At 39.9% G+C, this 20,935-nt stretch overlaps 1 protein-coding gene across 1 annotated transcript in view; it reads left to right on the top strand.

Annotated features, from left to right (window-relative positions):
• Positions 1–20,370, top strand: part of CENPK (centromere protein K) — a 47,624-nt gene extending 27,254 nt beyond the window's left edge. Inside the window, exons 6-11 of the mRNA XM_032773667.2 lie at positions 3,237–3,283; positions 5,034–5,116; positions 5,225–5,323; positions 5,605–5,740; positions 10,638–10,691; positions 19,796–20,370. Coding sequence (XP_032629558.1) covers positions 3,237–3,283; positions 5,034–5,116; positions 5,225–5,323; positions 5,605–5,740; positions 10,638–10,691; positions 19,796–19,954 — 578 coding nt within the window. The 3' untranslated portion in view covers positions 19,955–20,370. The remainder of the gene's footprint in view (positions 1–3,236; positions 3,284–5,033; positions 5,117–5,224; positions 5,324–5,604; positions 5,741–10,637; positions 10,692–19,795) is intronic.
• The last annotated feature ends 565 nt before the right edge of the window (positions 20,371–20,935 follow it).

Genomic DNA, 20,935 nt, shown 5'->3' with positions numbered 1-20,935 from the left:
ATTTGAGTATTAGTTGACTCATAATATTCTAATTTATTTGCACCTGGTTAGATTTCTTATTACATATGTTAATTTTATATAGTACAGAAATTATGTGTATATAATGAATCAATAACCTCAAGAGACAAAATGGGTGAGGTAATATTATTTCACCTACCTTGTCTCTTCAGTATCCTGGGACCAACACAGCTACAACTGTATTCCATGCAACATATACATAACTTATCCTTTTACAGTCTTGGCTTTCCCTTGTTACTTGTAATTCTCTTTTGAGCCACTTTGTTGGAGGTGGGGGTTAACTTTAAGAGATGTCATAAAATTATGGCCATTATATGAAAATAAAGAACTGCCATGCTTTCACTGTTCTGTGTCCATCTGGAATTTTCTCAGTGTATGTGTTCCTCACTGTGAGAGAGAAGATGCTTTGTTAATAGAAAACGCTGTCTGAATGATGCTAAATATGGGATAGGAATATTAGTCAAGTTGCCACAACTCAATATTAGAGCCTGAATGTCAGACTGTCTTGTACCCTGCTGTATATTTTTAGCAATAACCAGTACAATTACTATAATTGAGAGTCTGTCAGCATTTCCATTATAAACCTTGCTTTTGGGGGTTATAACTTGGCAGTTACAGATTTCATTGGGCAAAATCTTGGCACACAGGCTTGAATCCACAATGCAAATTTTAATTTTTGCAAGACTCTTTAGTCTCTTGTTCTTTCTGGGTTTCTGATACTCTATATATAGCTCTAGAGATGCTTAATCAGCTGAATTATAACTTTTTAACAAGCAGTTGGCACTTAAAATGGATTTGAATTTTTCTCTTTTCAAAATAAGAATTAACCACATTTTAAAGTTTATAAAACATATGTGGTCTATGTATAGTACCTTTTTTGTATGCATAAGATCAATATTGTGCCAGATTCCTATCACTTGAATTGGCGTTTCCATGCAAAGGCTTGCACAGTAATGATTCCTTGCATTGCTAACATCTGGTAGTATTTTGCATTGCAATCATGCTACACATTGGCTTGCTATTCCATTTGTGACCTCCAGGCTTGATTTTTTTTTGTTTTTTTTTCATATTTTGTATGTAGGAATAAAACCACACACCAGGAAAAGGCTCCAACTGGTAGAAGATGCATCAGCATATATGCCTAGTGACTAAAATTGCCTTTAGCACATCACCCCAGTGCTCCATGGTATGCACTGGCTCACCACTCAATACAGAACAATTCAAAGTCTCTGTCCTGATATTCAGAGTCCTTCATGGGATTGGCCCTAGCTTCTAAAGAGATTCCCTCTCCTTCTACCACCATGACCTCCACAAGTAATAGCGCAGGAGACCGAATTTACTGCATGTGGACTATTGAATTCTCTTCTGCAGGAGATTGCTTCTATTTTTAAATACTTGATGGGCACTCGGATATTACAATTAAAGGAGGCATGTGAGTACTTAGGTAGAAATGCTTTAAGTTGAAGGAAGAGGTAGGAAACAATGATTTTGAATGGACTGAAGTGGATAATTCAAGATAGAAAGTATCAGAGGGGTAGCCGTGTTAGTCTGGATCTGTAAAAGCAGCAGAGAATCCTGTGGCACCTTACAGACTAACAGACTTTCACCCACGAAAGCTCATGCTCCAAAACATCTGTTAGTCTATAAGGTGCCACAGGATTCTCTGCTGCTTTTTCAAGATAGAAAGAATTTCTGATCATCACAAAGTGTAGAAAATTGGTTTCTTTGAATTCTTCATATCAAATGTCATTGACTGGATCTTGGCCTATTGAAAGGGAAGAGCAGAACTCTAACTAAATAAATTCTGCATTTAAGACATTTTTAAGTCATTGTCATCATGAAATAAAGCCATGATGATGATTAACATCAGCTTAGTTCAGGGAGGTTCTACTCATCTCTTGTGATTTTGCTTCTGTCTCACATGCTTGTAATTCTTTATCTGACACTTTTTTAAATCACACTTCAATTGAACACACTTTGGGTGCAGAAATCTTTGTTGTTTCAGTATCAGCTCATACTCTGATCACTGCTGAAATCACTGCTTCACAGTTTGTTCAGTATTCATGGAGGTTTAACCAAACTTTTATTTAAAAATCTTTTAAAATAGATTTATTTTTGCAAATGTATCAAGTGCACCCTGTATTTTGGAAGACATTTAATGCTTCTATATGGGGAGCTATAATTTCTTTCCCTTTTAGTAAAAAGAAAGCTTTATCACGGGAATTGCTTATGTTAGGATGAGATATTATGGATCTTGATGTCCATATTTTGACATACAAATATGCTTCTGGTGCTATAACAATTTGAAGCTGCTATGGTAGCTTTAATTTCTCTCATTACATAAAAAGTTGCAAATGCATGCTTTAGTTTCTCAAAATCCATGTTTTTATTCACATATAAGCAAAGCAGGGAGGATGATGGCACACCTAATCAACTCTTCAAATCTCCTGAAGGGGATTGCAAGATCTATCAAACAACGTGGAAGCTCTGAATTAATGAAATCTGAGATGATCTCTTGTATTTGCACCTTTTTAAAAAGAATCTCTCTTTCTGTGACAATAATCAGCTCTCTCCATAATTTAATCCATTTTTTTAAATGATGTCCAATTGCCTCTTCTTTCTCTTGAACAACTGGAGTTTTTGAGTGAAGGGTGACTTTTGTTAGTGTAAACATAACCTAAAGCACTAAGTTCAGATGGTTTTGAGAGGAGTATTATAAATGACTGCAGAATATGTTGATGGGTCCCTGGTGAAAGATTTTATTTATTTTTTTTAAACAAAGGGAAAGGTCTTCTCATGTTCTTCTAATTACCTCAGTTTCTCTTATTCTGAAAAAAGACTTAAGACCCTGAGAAAGGTGCCTTGTACCAAACAATCTTCTTACATAACTTGGATATAAAATGTTTTGCAAAAACTTCGGCTTGTAGGCTGGAGGAAGTTCTGTCATACCTATTGATCAGACAAGTTTTATTAAAATTGGAGTTCAGTTTCGGATATATAGAGAGTAATGTGTGCAGTTTGGACCATGGGGGAAATTGATATTGAATATTTTCCTCAGTGCTGATTATATATTTGATAGGGCCATTTTTTTTTATATTTGACTTCATCCCTATAATAATGCAAATGGTATGTTTTCCTCAAAAATCAGACATGCTTATTTTGCTAAATTAATATTTATTTTAAAAAAATCAGGTAAAACAATCTGTTTTATTTTTCAGTAATCTCCACCAATCTAGATGTTCTGGTAGCATTAGGAAAGGAAGAGGTAAGTGTCTTAGTTCATTACTTGGAAGTAACTTCTTACAAGTAGGTTTTTTACAAGTTTCTTTTCATGTGATTGGCTAGCCATGAGAAATTGTGTGCGCCCATTTGAGCACTATTAATTTTTGAATTTGCTTTTTCCTGAACTTTGTTGTAAGTACTGAATATTTTTAGTTATAGTGAAAATGATGTTTTTACCAGAACTTATTATATGGTGTCTTTTATGTTTAAGATATGATTGAAAAAAAATAATGTGCTATGAAGAAGAGGCAGTACTCTGAGTTCTAGAGTTCTGTAGGAATAATATATGCAAATATCTATTTGAGTTCTTCCAGACTGAGGGAGAAAGGACAAATAAAGTATGTGTTAGTGGTAGCATTTCAATATATTGGTTGGACATTGGTATGTAACATTAGCTGGGAATATTCTTGTGGCTATAACATTGAAATGAATAGTTATACTTTGGCTAACACATAAAGACACATTTAGATTATATGGGTTTTGTTTAAAAATAACTTTTGCTTCACCTACCTTTTTGGTTTGGCAACCTCCCAGCAACTTTCCTCTGTCTTGTATCAGTCAGGCCAGGGAACCAAACTGCCAGTACAAATGCTCTTTTAACAAAAAGATTGGCCATGTATTTTCCTTTGAGTGAATATCCTCTCCACTACATGTTTGGTTTGACATTCCATTTTGTGGTTAGTTTAGCTGAGGGATACTGCATTTCTCATAAGTCCTGTATATATAAAACCCTTCTGCTCCTGGGGAATATTTTCTATATTTCATTTTTATTTGTTGGGAGCCAAATTTAAATTTTATTTTATAATTACATAATAAAGAGACTGTGATGGGGTGTATAGACCCCACACTGATGAGGAAGGTGCTAGACAGCATGGGGGCGGAGCTAGATGGGAGGCCTTTAAAAGGAAGGCAGCTGCAGTCAGCTGAGGTGAAGGAGCAGGACTGCTGAACAGGAGACTGCTGGGATTACTCCTGGAGCCAAAGGAGGAACTCCCATCTAGGAGATCTTCACATTGTCCCTATGGGAGGGAAGTCCCGCAAAGGGTAAGGGCCTATGTAAGAAGTAAGGAACTAGGGCCTGTGCCAGAACCTCCAGGTTCAAGTAACTGGGTGTGATCAGGTTCTCCCATCATCTGGGAGACAAACCTCAGGGAACTCCTATACAGGGACACAAAAGCATCTAAAGATAGTATGTAGTGGAGAGCCCCAAACTTATTAAGGGAGCCATATCAATCTCAAAAGGACAGAGAGCATCTCAGTGTTAGTCTTCAGTAAGCCATGCATCAGCTAAGGACCTAGTCCAGTAAGGTGTTGGGTACTGGCCACTCCTATGTGGAGTGCATGGCATAGAGCCTCTGACAGAGTCAAGCTCTAAATTTCTTTACTGAGAAATAGTCTGAAGTGAACCAGACGGCAGTGTCTTATACTTACCATTTCCCTATCCAAGATATGAATACCTCATTTATCGTCAGTTTGATTAGTAAGAGTAATCACCCTTTCTTTGAGATATTCTCACTTTGGAGTGCCGTAATTGTTGTTCTACCAACTATTCGTTTTGCAGTTTACTATTATGTGAGATGCGGGTTGTTACTGATTTGTCTGTCAAGATAATTTTGGTTCCCATCACTGTGGTATCTGAGTGATACCACAACAGCACTATCAGGTTTTGTTTTACGTAGCACTAATAGAGTTGCATTTCTCCATAATATACACTTCAATTTCCAATTTTGTAGTTGCAGAAAGTAGACCATGATCTTGAAATGGTGCTGTCTACAGTTCAGTCAAAGAATAAAAAACTGAAGGAAGACATGAAAAGGTATAAAGTGAATTGAAATGAAGTGAGAATCATTGTTTTGGTAGGTCTGAAAACTTCTAATTATACATTGTTCCCTCTCTCATTTTTTTTTCACTTTCATGTTTAAAGAGAACAGCAGTGGCTGGATGAGCAGCAGCAATTAGTAGATGCTCTTGATGTAACACATGAAGAAATGAAAAATCAAGTGGTACAATTTTCTGAAAAAAGGTATTTATAGTGCTTTTTTCCAGCAAAAAAAATTGAAGGATTGAATATTTAGTATGACAAAATAGATTTTAAAAATCTAATATTAATGTTTGATATCTTTTTGGTAAAGATCAAATAATCAAGTAATAAAATGCATTTGAAATCTAGGTTGCAAATATGCTACAGGCTGCACTTGCACTTTGTGATATTGAGGTTATTGATGCCATTACTGTAGCAACAGTACCTTTTTATTGAATTACATGTCACATCAGTTAAACTTTATTTTTACATTGGGTTTTTAGAGCATTACAAGAACTGAAAAGTAAAATGCTGAAAATAAGGGCATATAAGGAAGAGCTCTTGAGTGCTCTGGGGGAGTTCCTAGAAGAACATTTTCCTCTCCTAGAAGAAGATGAAAGTGCTAAAAAGAAGAAAAAAGTAAGATTTTCTTTAATAAAAACCTTTCAAATTTGATAATTTTAATTTTTCTTTAACTTGGTTTTATATAATTTTGAAGTCACAATGCTGGAAAAGTGGAAATCGTATTTAAGTCATACATGTAATGTTGATACCATTATACGAGGCACTGGTGGGACCTCATCTGGAATACTGTGTTCAATTCTGGTCTCCCACTTTTAAGAAAGATTAATTCAAACTGGAACATGTGCAGAGAAGGGCTACTAGGATGATCAGGGGAATGGAGAATCTACCTTATGAGAGGAGACTCAAAGAGCTTGGCTTGTTTAGCCTAACCAAATGAAGGCTGAGTGGGAGATATGATTGCTCTCTATAAATACATCAGAGTGATAAATACCAGAGAGGGAGAGGAGGTATTTAAGTGCCAATGTTGACACAAGAGCAGATGGATATAAACTGACCATCAACAAATTTAGGCTTGAAATTAGATGAAGATTTCTAACCATCTGAGGAGTGAAGTTCTGGAACAACCTTTCAAGGGGAGCAATGGGGGCAAAAAACCTAAGTGGCTTCAAGAATGAGCTTGATAAGTTCATGAAGTGGATGGTATGATGAGACTGCCTGGAGTGGTATATAGCTGATCTATGACCACTAGTAGCAAATATCCTCAATGGCTGTTGATGGGATACTGGATGAGGAGAGCTCTGAGTTACTATAGAGAATTCTTTCCCAGTTATCTCGCTGTTGGATCATGCTGAAATGCTCAGGGTCCAACTGACTGCCATATTTGGGGTTGTGAAGGAATTTTCTCCTAGGTCAGATTGGCAGAGACCCTGGGGAATTTTTCCTTCCTCTACAGCACAGGTCACTGCTAACTTGCAGGTTTAAACTAGTGTAAATGATGGATTCTCTATAACTTGAAGTCTTTAAATCATGATTTAGAGGACTCAGCCAGAGGTTATGGGTCTATTACAGAAGTGGGTGGATGAAGTTCTGTGGCCTACAATGTGCAGGAACTCAGACTAGATGATCATGATGGTCCCTTCTGACCTTAATATCCGAGTCACTTCCTACAACTGTTCTTGTTGTCTAAGTGATACCTTTCAAAGTTTGGTTATATCATTGAGGGCTGGTATGGGAGCTTAATGAAACAAGTTCTGAATTAGTCTACCCTGTTCCTATCTGGATAGGTTCATATTTTTCTTCAAAGACGAATTTTAATTCTTCAGCTATATTGTTGGCACAAAAGTGTTACAGAGAATAGTTTAGACTATTAACCTCAACTTTCTACTCAGGGAAACTGAGCTAAAAGTCATCTTTAAACTTGAGGGAAAATAGGCAGTCAGGGAGCATTTTAAATAGTAAAATCAAAGTCCATAGTAAAATCAAATACTTTATCATTACTGTTTAAAAGAATAGTTACAAAAACTAAAAAACTAAGGTTCTAGGTTGGGCTCTTGAGGACACTTGGGCCTTGTCTGTTCAGAATCAGGTTCCCTGAACCAGGATAGGGAATGGTTGAACTGCTAGTGAAAAAGAGAGACAGCTGCTTTCAGCCATATTATAGCTGTAACCTTAATTTAATATCAGAGGGGTAGCCGTGTTAGTCTGGATCTGTAAAAGCAGCAGAGAATCCTGTGGCACCTTATAGACTAACAGACGTTTTGGAGCGTGAGCTTTCGTGGGTGACGTCTGACGAAGTGGGTATTCACCCACGAAAGCTCACGCTCCAAAACGTCTGTTAGTCTATAAGGTGCCACAGGATTCTCTGCTGCTTAATTTAATAGTAATTCACATACTTTGTCCTTGTCTGCATTAGAAGTTAAACCATTTTCCACACTGGTTCAGAGGGACCCATTATTAACAACCATTGTCAGCAACTGGTTTGTTTCATAGGCCCCAATCTGGCAAACTCTTAAGCATATGCTTAACTTTAAGCATCCTATTGATCTCAGAGGCCTCTTCCATGCCTAATGCAGAGCTGCCAACTCTCCCTAATTTTTAATAATTCTCCCGATTTTTAAGTGTGACTGCAAAATTATCAAATCAGATGTAAATCTACAAATTTTGCAAATATATAGAAAAATTAGGAAGTTTATGTATGTGTTGCATGTCATTCACCACTTGGGTCTGATGAACACAGTGCTGCATCTGCAGGGGTGTTCTTCTGCACTGCCAGCGCCCCTTTGCAGGGTATCTGCAGCCTGGCCGTACACATGTTAAGTGCCACCATTTTGTCAGTCGGGCTGGGAGCGGCTTGCAGGGTAGCTCCTCAGTTGCATGGGTGAGCTCTCCTGGCAGGAGGAAACCTTCCCAGACCAGTGTGTCTGCCAGGAGCCCAAAAAGTGGCTGCTGTGTAACCAACCGCCACAGGGAGCATGGAGCTCAGCTGAGAGCACAAGCAGCATGTGACAGGGATGACATGCTGGCATCCCTGCAACTTCTCCCTCTGCATAACTGCCAGTACCTGGGGCTGAATGGGCACCTCTGGGTATGTGACGTTGCAAGCCCATAGAGTAATATAGTCTCCAAGTATAAAAGTATAAAAACTTATTTAAAAGTAATGTTTGAGCTAACATCCTTAGGACTTAAAAGTTGCCTGCAGCACCAGTAAGTAACCACCACCCATCAAGCACTGCCTACACCTGGTATTGGTGCCTTGTCTCCATGAGCCAGCTGACACTGGGCAGCAACTCCCTTTTTGCCCCAACCCCACCAACAGTCTCTTTCATCTCTATCGCTTATCCCCCAACTTCACCCTAACAAGTCCCTTTCCCAGTTTTCTGAAACCCACCTAATCCTTCTTTCAGCCCAGCCAGCAACTCCACTTCAGCATCCAGTGTCCCACCATCCTCTGGGGGCAGGATGACTCCTGCACAGCATACCATAAGAGAAATTTCTGAGGGCATTCCTGCCCCTGTGGCACATGCGCAGACTGCAGAGTGAGGGTCATTCTACTAGGAGGCAAGCTGTGGCCATTTTGAATGGGTTGGCACACTGCAACCAAGCAAGCCACAGGCTGCGTGTTGCGTTCTAACTGCTCTTTGTGCCCCTGCTGGTGCACTCCAGGTACCTAGAGCACAGTAATATAGTCCATCAGGGTCTATGGAGGCAGTTGGAGTGCAACACACATCCTGTGATTTGTGCAGTGAATCCAGCACCCCAACTCCACTGATAAAATAAGCTAAATATGGCAAAATAAAACATGGAATTGTTTCAGAAATGCTTGCAAAGGACCAAGGATATAGCCAGTAGATAAGACCTAATTATGGCTGTTGATGTTACTAAATGTTACTTCAGCTTGTACCGCTGTTATTACTCTAACATTCACAGAAATGGACCTAAAATTCACTACAGGCTTACATGGTCCTACCTGAGACACCCTATCTGTATTTGGCTTTGCAAATTTGGCACTTGAGACTGCTTCAAGCAACCTCCTTAATTTTTTTCACTCTCTAGACTCAAAAGAAAGATGCACCCTTTTTGTCACACAGAGCAGTCTGAAAGTTCACGTTACAAGAAATATTTTATACGTAAATTGTACTTGTGGGAAGGAAAAAGTATACTTTTTCCCATGTGGTGATGCCTATCTTCCTTAAAAGTAATGTAATGTATGGTGCTGGTTAAATTTATCACACTGCAGAATTGGAACCTAATTTAAGAAACTGTAAACATTTAACACCATTGGTCTACCAAAAATAAAGTCAAATCTTTTAAATTTTGCAAGTATAAAAACTTCTTTAAAAGTAATGTTTGAGCCAACATCCTTAGGATTTAAAAGTAGCAAACTAATAATTTCTCTTTGTACAATTGTTTAAAATGTCTCCCATGCTGATACTCCATATGCCAATTCTAGCCTTACTGGCAAATCTTGAATCCAGTGCCCAGCCGAAGAAGTGAGAAGAAAAAAATCACTCAAGGTTGGCAGAGTATCTTTAGAACCACTCCATGGAGGCTGCTGCAGCCCATAGAGTAAAATAGGCCCCCTGTCCCCTGCTCCCATAGTGCAAGGAGAACCCATAAAGGATGGCTCTGTAGCACAACGGGATGTGTGTTCACCCCTTTGTGGCCCTTACCAAACATAGTCTCTGGTGCAGCTGAGCCTCGGAAGTGCTGCTGTCAGGGGACCCTCCACAGTCATGGAGGAAGGAGGTAGGATTTGGCCTTATGTCAATTTTTATAAATCACCTAGTTCTTCCTTCACTCCAAAGTTGGGGTTTATAATAAATCCTGACCATCCTTTAACTTGTAAGACTCATGAAGTGGCTCTATGTTACAAATGAAGACAGTTTCAAATGATAACATTAAAAAAGGAAAACGTTTAAAGAAAATCCTATGGCAAAACTGAATTTTGTTTCTTGAACATAGTAAATGTATTTGGGTAACCTCTAGAGGCTTAAACCAAAAAATATCAAATTGCAATATAAATTAAGAGTAAACATTAAGGCACTATGGACTGAACTCTTAAAACAAGATTACAATGTTTTGCAATAATCGCATGTTTACATCTCTTTGCCCAGAACTTTAGAAAATTTACTTAAAGGCATTGATCTCGTGATTTTTCTTACCAATCTTAGACACAGAATGAGTACTGTATACTCTCATGCATGTTTAATAATAAGATGTTTGAATTAATAAAATGTGAATCCCATTCTTGATAGATGTAACATTTCATATGTTATTTTCAACTTAGTTTAAGAGAAACATTCATTTATGTTTAGAGTTTACATTGAATTTGTTGCTGAATATAGGATTAAAATACGTAACTTTTGTAATATGATGACTCAACATTTTTAAAATTAAAAAACCATTACTCTGAATTCATTACTCTGAATTATTTGCACTGAAATTTTTCTTTGTCAATTAACGTTCTTTTCTGACTGTTAGAATTTGAACATCTTTTTTGCTGCTTTTGTAGAGTCCAGCTGAAGAACCAACTGTACAACTAGTAACGTTACATGAAATTTTAGAGGTAAAATGGTTTTGTGTGTGATGTCATTTTTTTCCTTACAAACCGGCAATAGCATATAAGCAAAATGAATGATGGTGTGTGCTAATATAATTAAAATAACTAAGATAATAGAAACAATGTTCAAAAAAATCTTACTTGTTTCCTCTTTTATTCCCCGAGGCACCCAAAGTAACTTTCTGGTACTAAACTCTTTAAAATTGTAAACATAATTTAGCAAACTGATCCTACAATTTGTATTGAATAATTATAGGTTTTTAAACTTCTAATTTTAAGATATAAAGTCAAACGTAAGTCATTTTTATATTCACTAATTTTTAAGTCAGATTTTATAACGCTTAACTTAATGGTTCGTATTAGAAAATAATATTAATATGGTTTAGTTAAAAAACCTGAACTAAAATGTTTAACTTCTATATTTTGTACTATTTGCATGTACACAGTTCTGAAATATAATACAGCAACAAGTCAATTAATTTCTAATATATTCATATTGTTGGGTTATTTGATTTGATCGATAGGTTTTTAGGTTTTTTTGGTTTTTTTTTAATTGCCAAGGATGCTCAATTATTGAATGGACACTCCTATTATAATTTGTAAAAACTCAAATAAATTATGAATTTGTAAGGCGTAAATCTGATAGAGCTAAAAAGGTCGTTTGGATGACAGCAACTTCTCTATCTTAAACTTAGTATTTGGGAATACAGGGTTGTTTTTTTATAGGGGTCTGTGTGAGCAAGACCTCCATGAAGAACAGCAGTTGTTCTGAGGGAAGGCCTGCAGAATTAAAACATTCTGGTGTTTAGATACTAAAATCTGGTCACTATGACATTGTTATGCTTTACTTGAAAGTGCTGACTGTGAGTTTTTGTACTTACGTCATTAACTTCAACTTCACGTTACATGTCTCAAGTATCTCAGCATGCCTTTTAGTGCCAAATTAGTTATAGCTTGAAAGCAAATCAGAAATTTGAAGTAGCCAAACGAGTTAAGTCCTGTGGAAATATAATTTCAAAAAACTTATACCTTAAAATTACTCTTCATATTCCCTTAACTAATTTTAAACACCTGGATAGTACTAAAAGACCCAGATGTCTGATTTCTGTTTGAAAGAATAAACTAGTTCCAGAAATTCAGACTTGTTTTTAATTTTAATTATCTTAGCCTAAACTTTGAGTGTCACTGATCTTTGTTTTATGTTTTTGTTAAGCCATTTAGTACTAGTTTCAGTGCCTGTTAAATTTCAAAACTGTTGTCTTAGAGACAAATGCAAAGCAAGGCACATTTTACTTTTGTGATCACAAATTTAGGGTTTATTGTTTGTGTAAATCTAAGCTATTCCTATTCATTCCCATCCATGTTTCCACAATTTATCCATGTTTACTTTATCTTTTAAAATTATCAATGTATTGCTTTCAATTTATGTGGCTGCTATAAAGTGTCTTCTTTGAGTAGATGCAGCCATGTATTTCACTTAGGTGTGTGTGCGCCCAGTGCACCAGAGAAGGAGAAACTTGCCTACCAGTACCCATAGAGAGGTGGCGCTCACACCTTGTGGTCATAGCACCTCCCCTGGCTTCACAAGGTGGCGCCACCCCAATCCTCCCTTAGTCCCTTCTTATCCGCCCTGGCTGGAGTCAGAGGTCTGTGTGGTCTTAACCTCACAACCTCTCAATTAGTTTAGTTTTCCCCTTGTAGTATATAATTAACAGTACCATAGTGTTAGTTATGTTAGTGTTAGAAATGGACTCTGTCTCGGGACTTTCTCCTGAAACAGCACCTGCTGGAACAGGCCATGTGGCCTGCTTCAGTACTGAAGCCCTCATCAAGTCGGAGATTGCCCTTGGGTTCCAAGAGTGCTTTCGTTTCACGTTTCAGAGCAGGTGCCTCTGCAAAGAAACAAAGGAGCTGTTGTTCCCTGTCTACTCTGCTAAGGAGAAGGTTGCATAAGACCAATCAAAACCACTCCAGGTCTCAGGTGATTATTCCACTTCCCCCAGGAAAAGCAGGAACTAGCACAAAGTTGATGCCAGCGTGTAGGATGGCGCAGATACTTCTAACCCTTCCCCGGTACTGAGTAGAAGGTTAGAAACACTGTACTGTTGTCTCTTGTTCTGGCCACTGAGCATCTGTTGAGTCCAGTACCGATGAGGGAGATACTGGCATTGACTGCTTCCACATCAGCAGTGTACCAGGCAGCAACAGATCTCCTCTACCTTTTGGTCCTAACCTCTCTTTTGGCCGAGGAGTTTGCCATGTCTGTGTCATCTATAGCCCCATCGATTGAAGAAGCTGTTGAACCCTTGGGTCTGTCAGCACTGCAGCCCGTTGTTCCCTTTCCACAGGTTATGGAAGCAGGTCCAATGCCAGTATTGGTACAGGGGACCTTGGTACCAGGAATCTCCTCAGCACCACTGCAGTTGGCACCATGGCAGCTTTCACTGCTCAATGTTGGTACTGTCAAACACCTCTGGTATCACTGCTGACTTCAGGATCAACACCAATTCTGCCATGTGGCATCAGCATGGTCGGTACCAACGGTACCGCTTCCATTGGCATCTGTTCTGGGGATGGACAAGTCAGATCAGTTACTCACTCCGTCTAGTTTTTCTCTGTCCTTATCCCTGGGATCCTGAGGCTCCTCAGCATCTGAGTCGAGGTTGTTATCCTCTCACTCTCCATCACTTGACCAGCCTCAGAGGGAATTGAGGGATTGGTACACGTCTCATGGTTAGGATGGAGGCTGACTACTAATGCCTTATCCATGCTAGTGGCCACCATGGCATCTCTGGGATACTCCTTTGTTCTTGAGGTCCTACACTTCATCTTGCTTGATGGCAAGATCTCCATACAGGGCTTTGGCAGTGACTGTTGATCTGCCACAGGCCCAGGTATCTGTGGTTCTTCCTGTGGAGCCTCCAGAGTCATCCTGCCATGGTCTATCAGCCCTGAAACAGAATCTGGTTTTGGCTCAGTTAAGGGCCTCCTCTTCACCTCTGGATGATTCTGTGTAGCCTGTCTCATTTTCCTCTTTCGTACCAGAAAATTTTAAGGCATAGCAAGACCTTTTGTGGTTTGTAGTTGCTTCCATCAGTTTTCAAGTGGAGTTCTTGCAAGAGAACACACACAAATAGTGGATATCCTGTTGCCATCTGCCCCTGGAAGAGTCGCCATACTTCTCAGTTATGGGCTTCTTGAACTAGCTAAGGCACTTCGGAGCATGCCAGCTTTGGTATTGCCTGGGGCTAAGTACACAGAAAAGCTCCATTTCATTCCCATATGAGAATTTGAGGTGTTTTATTCTCACCCGGTCCCAAATTCCCTAGTTGCAACTGTGGTGAACCACAGCACCTGACGGGGCAGGTTTATGTCCATCCCCAAGGAGATGCAAATTGCTAACCAGCAAACCTTGCTGTCCAAGGACGATTTTGTTCACTGAACAGCTATGTCAAAGTACACAGATGAGCTGCACGACATCTTGCGAGAAGAATTTCTGGCATTTATGACTGAGGGCTGCTTGGTGATGCAGACTCCAAGGACATCTTAACTAGACCTCACAGACACCTCAGCCAGGGTGATGGCCTCTGCGGTCACCAAGAGGAGAGCTTCCTGGCTGCAGAGTTTGGGCATTGCCCCTGATGTCCAGCAAGCAACTGAATATTTGCCGTTCTACTGCCAAATTCTGTTGTCAGACAAAATGATGCTGCAGTCCTTCAGTCCTTGGGGGTGTACATGCCGGCAGTGTAAAGGCACCAATATGGCATTCAACAGCAGCAGCAGCATTGTCTACAGCATACATTTGGCCAGCCTGTTCCTTCTCCTTGGCAATGGGACTACCCCAGAAAGAGGGATAGATCCTGCAGCAGAAAGCAGTTAGACTCTGGGTTCATCCAATCCACATGCCCTCCCAGTACCCATTTTGATTCTTTGTTCCAGAGCACTGTTTCAGCCATTGCTTCCCCTCTCCTCATCCTCCCCAGTTTGGAGACAGGCCGATCTTCTTTCCTAGGCACCATCAGATCAGGTTATGCCATCCAGTTCCTCTCCACACCTCCACTTCAAGGACCCCTCTCATGAGATACTGTTCCTCAAACAGGTCTGCTCTCTGCTGGTTTTGGGAACAGTGGAGGAGGTTCTGCAGGAACATCAGGTCATGGCTTCTACTCCCAATACTTCCTGATATCCAAAACCAAGGGAGGGGTAAGACCCACCCTTGACCTTCACAACCTCAACAAATATTATCAGGTACATGAGTTCCTAATAGCCACTCTGTTGACCATTCTCCTACATTGTCTCAGAATGACTGGTTTGCTTCTTTGGACCTTCAGGATGCCTACTTTCTGGATGCCTAAAATGTGTGGATTTTGCCAAGCCACAGAAAGTTCTTTCTATTTGTCATGGTGGAACGCCACTTTCAGTATGCAATGCTTCCATTCTGCTTCTCTTCTCCTTCCCCCTCAGGACTTTACCAAATGCATGGCCATTGTTACGATGTATCTCAAGAGGAAGGATGACTGGTTATGAGGGGTGGATCCAGAGAGGACGTTCGTGCTCATGTGAGCACCACACTGCATTTGCTCGACCATCTGGGTCTTATCTTCAACACAGGGAAGTTAATCATGGCTCTCACCAAAAAATTAGGTTCACTGGGGCTCTGCTAGATTTCATGACATTGGATGTGTTTCTGCTAACCTACTTTTTTCAGACAGTTCGCCATCTTTGTGTCACTCTGCAGTCTCAGGCTTCCACGAAAGTTTGGACATGTCTGAGGGTCTTGGGTCACATGTCCACTTCCATGCAGGTGATTCAGTTTGCAAGATTGTGCTTTTGCCCCCTTCAAATGTGTCTCCAGGAAGTCTACCCATCCAACTCTTCATCGTCTAGACAGACTGGCTCACCTTCCTCCACTTCCTCAACTTCATCCTTGCAATGGTGAATGCATCCAGAAACTGTTTGCCAAGGCATTCGCTTTGTCCAGCCCTCACCAACCAGGATGCCTCACAGATGTGCTGGAGGGGGAGGGGTGCACCTGGGCTTCCTAAAAGTACAGGGACAGTGGTTGGAACAGGAGGCATCACCCCATATCAACGTGTTGGAGCTTCGAGCTATTTACAAGGCAGGTCACACTTTGAGACTGTGTCAGAGACTCAGTGGTTCACATACTTACTGACAATACCGCCTTGATATATTATGTGAATGAACAAAAAGGGGAGCATACTACAGCTTACTTTTCCTAGTGGCAATCAGGCTGTGGTAGTTCTACATTAAGGAGAACATTACTTCAATAGCCGTTCACTTATCTGATGTTAAGAATCCTCTTTGGACCACCTCACAAGCATTTTTCTCTGAGTCATGAGTGGTCTGAAGAGAAGTGTCCTCTGGGTTATCTTCAAAGCCTGGAGCATCCCAATGATCAACCTGTTTGCTACAGGGGACAACAAGAAATGTCGTCCCTTTTGCTCTTGAGGAGGCCTTGGTCCTGGTTCCCTGTCCAAAGCTTTCCTCCTCAGCTGGCAGTCGTCTCTCCTCTTCTTTTCCACTGATGCTGATCACATCAGTTCATTCTCAAGCTTGTGGTGAATTGGCCCAAGCTTATTCTCGTTTCCCCAGCGTGTCCAAGACAGTGCTGGTTTTACCACCTTTTCTCAGTATCTGTTCAGCCTTCCATACTGCTTCCTCGCCATCCCAACTTGCTCACTCAGAACCAAGGCTTCACCTTGCATCCTGAGTTCAGCTTCCTTCATCTCATGACATGGCTGCTACATGGCTGAATGAGGAGGAAGTGTGATGTGATGTTCAGTGGGTGTCCAACAACTCCTCCTTAACAGTAGAAAATCCTTCACCAGAATGGCCTATGTGATGAAATGGAAGCAATTTTCAGTGTGGTCATTAGCTTGTGGAATCCAGCCAATGCTGGCCTCTATCCAGGACATTTTGGAGTACCTGCTGCATCTTTTAGTCATTGGGACTTGCATTTAGTTAATTGAAAGTGCATCTGGCATTTCATCATATTGGCATTGCATCCCCCCCCTTTCAGGGAAGATCGGTCTTCTCCAACACCATGATAGCCAGATTCTTAAAAGGGCTTATTTTTCTACACTCTCCCGGACCAAGAGCTGGTTCCTCTACAGGATCTTAACATGGTCCTAGCAGCCTTAATTGAACCTCTGTTCAAGCCCTTGACATGTTGTCCCTTCCTACTTTTATGTCAGAAAACTGCATTCCTGATAGCAATAACATCTTCAAGGAGTGTGTGAGAGTTGCAGGCTCTGAGGAAAGAATCTCCTTATATATACAATTCTCCAAAGACTAAGTGGGTTTAGTACTGCGTTCAAATTTTTTGTCTGAAGTGGTTTTTCAGTTTCATTTGAACCAAGCAGTATATTTACCGGCATTCTTTCCTAAGCAGCATTCATCTCTGGAGGAGCAGTGTCTCACTACATTAGATGTCAGGTGATGTCTAACCTCTTATCCGGGCAGGCCTAAACCGGTTTGTGCTTAACCTCCTTCGTTTGTGTAATATGCAGAATGCATGAAGGGTCAAGCGGTCTCTTCACAGATGATCTCCAAATAGATAACATCATGCATCAAGATTGCATATGAAACAGTTTCAGCTAATCCCCATCAGTGGGTGTGAGCTCATTCTACAAGAGTGCAAGCAACGTTCATAGCATTCCTGAGTGACGTTTCCATGTTGGACATTTGCATGGCTGCTACATGGTCATTGATGCATACATTTGCGAACCGTTGCACCATAACTGCATCTTCCAGGGTTGAGGCAAGCTTTGGTAGAATGGTCCTGCAGTCCTTGTTTAGGTAGACTTGGAGCATTGCCTCCTGGGGAGGACTATTTTTGTGAGTCACCTAAGAGGAATACACAGCTGCGTTTATTCAAAGAAAAAAAAATGGTTACTGGCTGTAAATGTGGTTCTTCTAGACGTGATGCAAATGTGTATTCCACAAACCACTCTCTGTCCCCTTTGAATCAGAGTCTTGATTCTGGGCATTCAGTGTGAAGGAACTGAGGGAGAGTTGGAGTGGTGTTCCCCTAATGTAGCCAGGGGAGGGGTTACAGCCACAAGACATGAGTGCCACCTATCTCCAAGTACTGCTTTGCATGTTTCTGCAGCTCTCGTGTGCTGGTGTGCACACAGCTGAGTGGAATACGGTCTGACAACTGTTTAATTGGAATCACATATATTACCATGGCAAAGAATAGGTATAAATTAAAAAAAATAAAAAGTAGTTAAACCCACAGTCCACTGTGGCAGCCATTCTTAGACACTCCTATAAGTGTTACATTGTATTTTATCTTTGGATTTAACTTCATTTTGTATAGCAACTTTGCATAAACTCCTGCTTATGTGTTCCATTACTCCCCCGTAGGAACATGTTATCTGCCAATTCCTATTCCCTTAAATTCCCTTTGTAAATTTTTATCAGAAGTGCCTCAGTAAGTTTTCTTGTGCTGCTTCATACTCTAGGGATATTGCATGTTTCTATGCACAGTGTAACATTCCTCCTTCAAATCTCTTCAGTGATGATTCCCATTCAAGTTAAACTAAGAATTGTTTTGAAAAATAACCTAAGAAGAAGAGCTAACATGATGCTTATGGTACAAAAACAAGTATAAATAATTTAAATAAAAGCAGTAGAGAAAGAGAGTGATGGTTATTTCAGAATATGGGTGTTGCTGAAAAGTCTCGCCAGCAACAGTTTATGAAAGATCATGAATTAATATTGTGAGAGATGAATAGAAGATACGGGGCAGGGAAGAACAGAGCAAACATTTTGGTAGATAGGCTGGAGCAAATCAGTGGAGTGTTTTGAAGGAAGGAGGGCAATTCTGATGTGAATATAAAATGAATGAGTCATCAATGAGGGTATTTGGAGGTGAAGATTTTGATGTATCTTTGTATTGAGAAGAAGGCGGGCAGAAACATTTTGTGTATATGCTAAAGTCTAGAGAGCTAGAACTCGTAGAAACCATAAAGAAGGGAGTTGCAGTGGCTAAGGTGAGTAGAGATGAAAGCCTGGGTAGGATTTAGGCTGATATGGCTGTCAAGGCAGTGGTGTTCACAGACAATATTGTGAAGATGGCAGTAGGCAGATTTACAAATATATGGGGCTCTAAGAACAGGAACAGAGACACCAGGCTGATGTTCAGATTGCAGACAGTAGAGTCAAATGCGAAGTCTAGGTCAAGGAGGAAAAAAAAGATGGAATTGTTTGCAGGTACTTATCTTGCCTTGGGAGGGGTGGAGGGATTTGTTTGAGATACATAACTGAGGGAAGTTGATTAATACATTGATTCACTTGCTCAAGACAAACAAGTGGAATAGATAGCAAGGAGATGACAAAGCATTAAAGATATGAAAAGATATGTTTCTTCAAGTATCATAACTATAAAATTAGTAGCTACGGTTAAAAGTAAATAGAAGATGACTGGAAAAGGGGAGCCGAAAGTCAAAAATAGAACCTTTTGGGACTCAGAAAGCAGTTTCTTGGCTCATGGTCAGAGAATGGAAATTCCATTGTTTTAAGTCTGAAGAAAGGCAAGGGAGAAGAAGCCTTTGTTGGCAAAAGAGATCATTTGGGGAGTTGCACTGCAGTGAAATGAGAGAGAGGCGGTATCTGTTGGTGGGTATGGGAAAGAGAAAATATCTAAAATGAAGATTTGCCTAACTTTCTCTCAACTTTGGAAGTCTGTTAAACAGATACGAAATCTTAAATTGCTACATTGTCTTTGTGGGCTTTTATTTTAAAAAACAAATCAATTGCAGTTACATTCCATTATCTTTTGATTGAATGGCTTGCATGACTATATACATACCTAAAATCCAATATATGCTTTTGTTTTATTGTGGGGAAATTAGAATATTGTTGAATAAGGGAAGATAATCAACTTTAATTTTATATTCAACAATTTCATACTTTAAAAGATCAATTAAACATTCTTTAATGAATAATTTCTATTTGGAACAGGCTTTGTATCTTTTAGGTAAGCAATTCTTATGACATCAATGTGTTCACCTTTCCTTGATTAAAATAGATAAAAATCAACCTATTTTATGCATATTTTGAATCTCATTCTCTTGATCTTTCAGCGTCTTATAAACAAATTAATGAGTACACCACATGAACCATATTTGACAATCAATGACTCGTTCTGGCCACCTTATGTTGAACTGCTGCTGCGGTATGGAATTGCACTGAGACATCCAGAGGATCCAAACAGAATACGCTTAGAAGCCTTTCATCAGTAAAGACACCTTTGTGACTATTTAAAAAACAGAAATGTGTTGAACCAATATTCATACTTAAATATTTTTTTTTGTGTGTGTATATATATATATACTCTTTGTGATATTTTATCGTAAGTCTTTGGGTGTTAATCTTTTCTGCTTGGACAATATTTTTTGACAAACCATACCTGTTTTAAGTGCAGTTACTTCCGAAGCTTGTGAAATGACAAAACTTTCTTTTAACTTCAAATTATGATAGCCGTTCATCCCATTAGTTGTTGTCTTTATGATAGGTGTTCCAGTACTGTGAAATTAGGTAGTGCTTGTATTCTGGAAAATTTTCAGACGGCTTAGATAAGACTCAAATTCAGTTGCAGACAAAATGGTTAAAGTTGCTTGGGTTTTATTGATTAATTAAAGAAAAATAATGCTTTGCATATGGTATATTTGTTTTCTTATGTAACACTCCCTCAGGATTTGTCTACGTTAGCACTTTTGTTGGTAAAACTTTTCTTGGTTGGGGGCAGGGGCGGCTCTATGTATTTTGCTGCCCCAAGCACGGCAGTCAGGCGGCTTTCGGTGGCATGCCTGCGGGAGGTCCACTGGTAACAAGGATTCGGCAGCATGCCTCATGGCAACCAGCAGGCCTACCCCCGTGGCTTGCCGCCCCAGGTACGTGCTTGGTGCGCTGGTGCCTGGAGCCACCCCTGGTTGGGGATGTGGAAAAAAATACCCCAGCTGACAAAAGTGCTGGTGTGAACTACCATCACTTGTTAGCTGTGGTTTAATTATGGGAGAGCTCTGTTCTGTTAGTGTGAGCAGCTACATGGGAGACCTTACAGCAGTGCAGCGGCACAGCTGTGCCACTGTAAGGTCTGTAGCATAGACAAAGCCGCTGTGTGGCTCCAATCCTCTTACTTCCTTTTAACATTTATGCTACACTTCTGTGCTAGGCTTGAACTATCCCAGTTCAGTTTGTAGGTCTGAAGATTAGCAGTGTGA

The sequence above is a fragment of the Chelonoidis abingdonii genome, chromosome 6, assembly GCF_003597395.2.
Source record: "Chelonoidis abingdonii isolate Lonesome George chromosome 6, CheloAbing_2.0, whole genome shotgun sequence".
Classification (NCBI taxonomy): Eukaryota; Metazoa; Chordata; order Testudines; family Testudinidae; genus Chelonoidis; species Chelonoidis abingdonii.
This window is presented reverse-complemented; position numbering and strand designations above follow the sequence as displayed.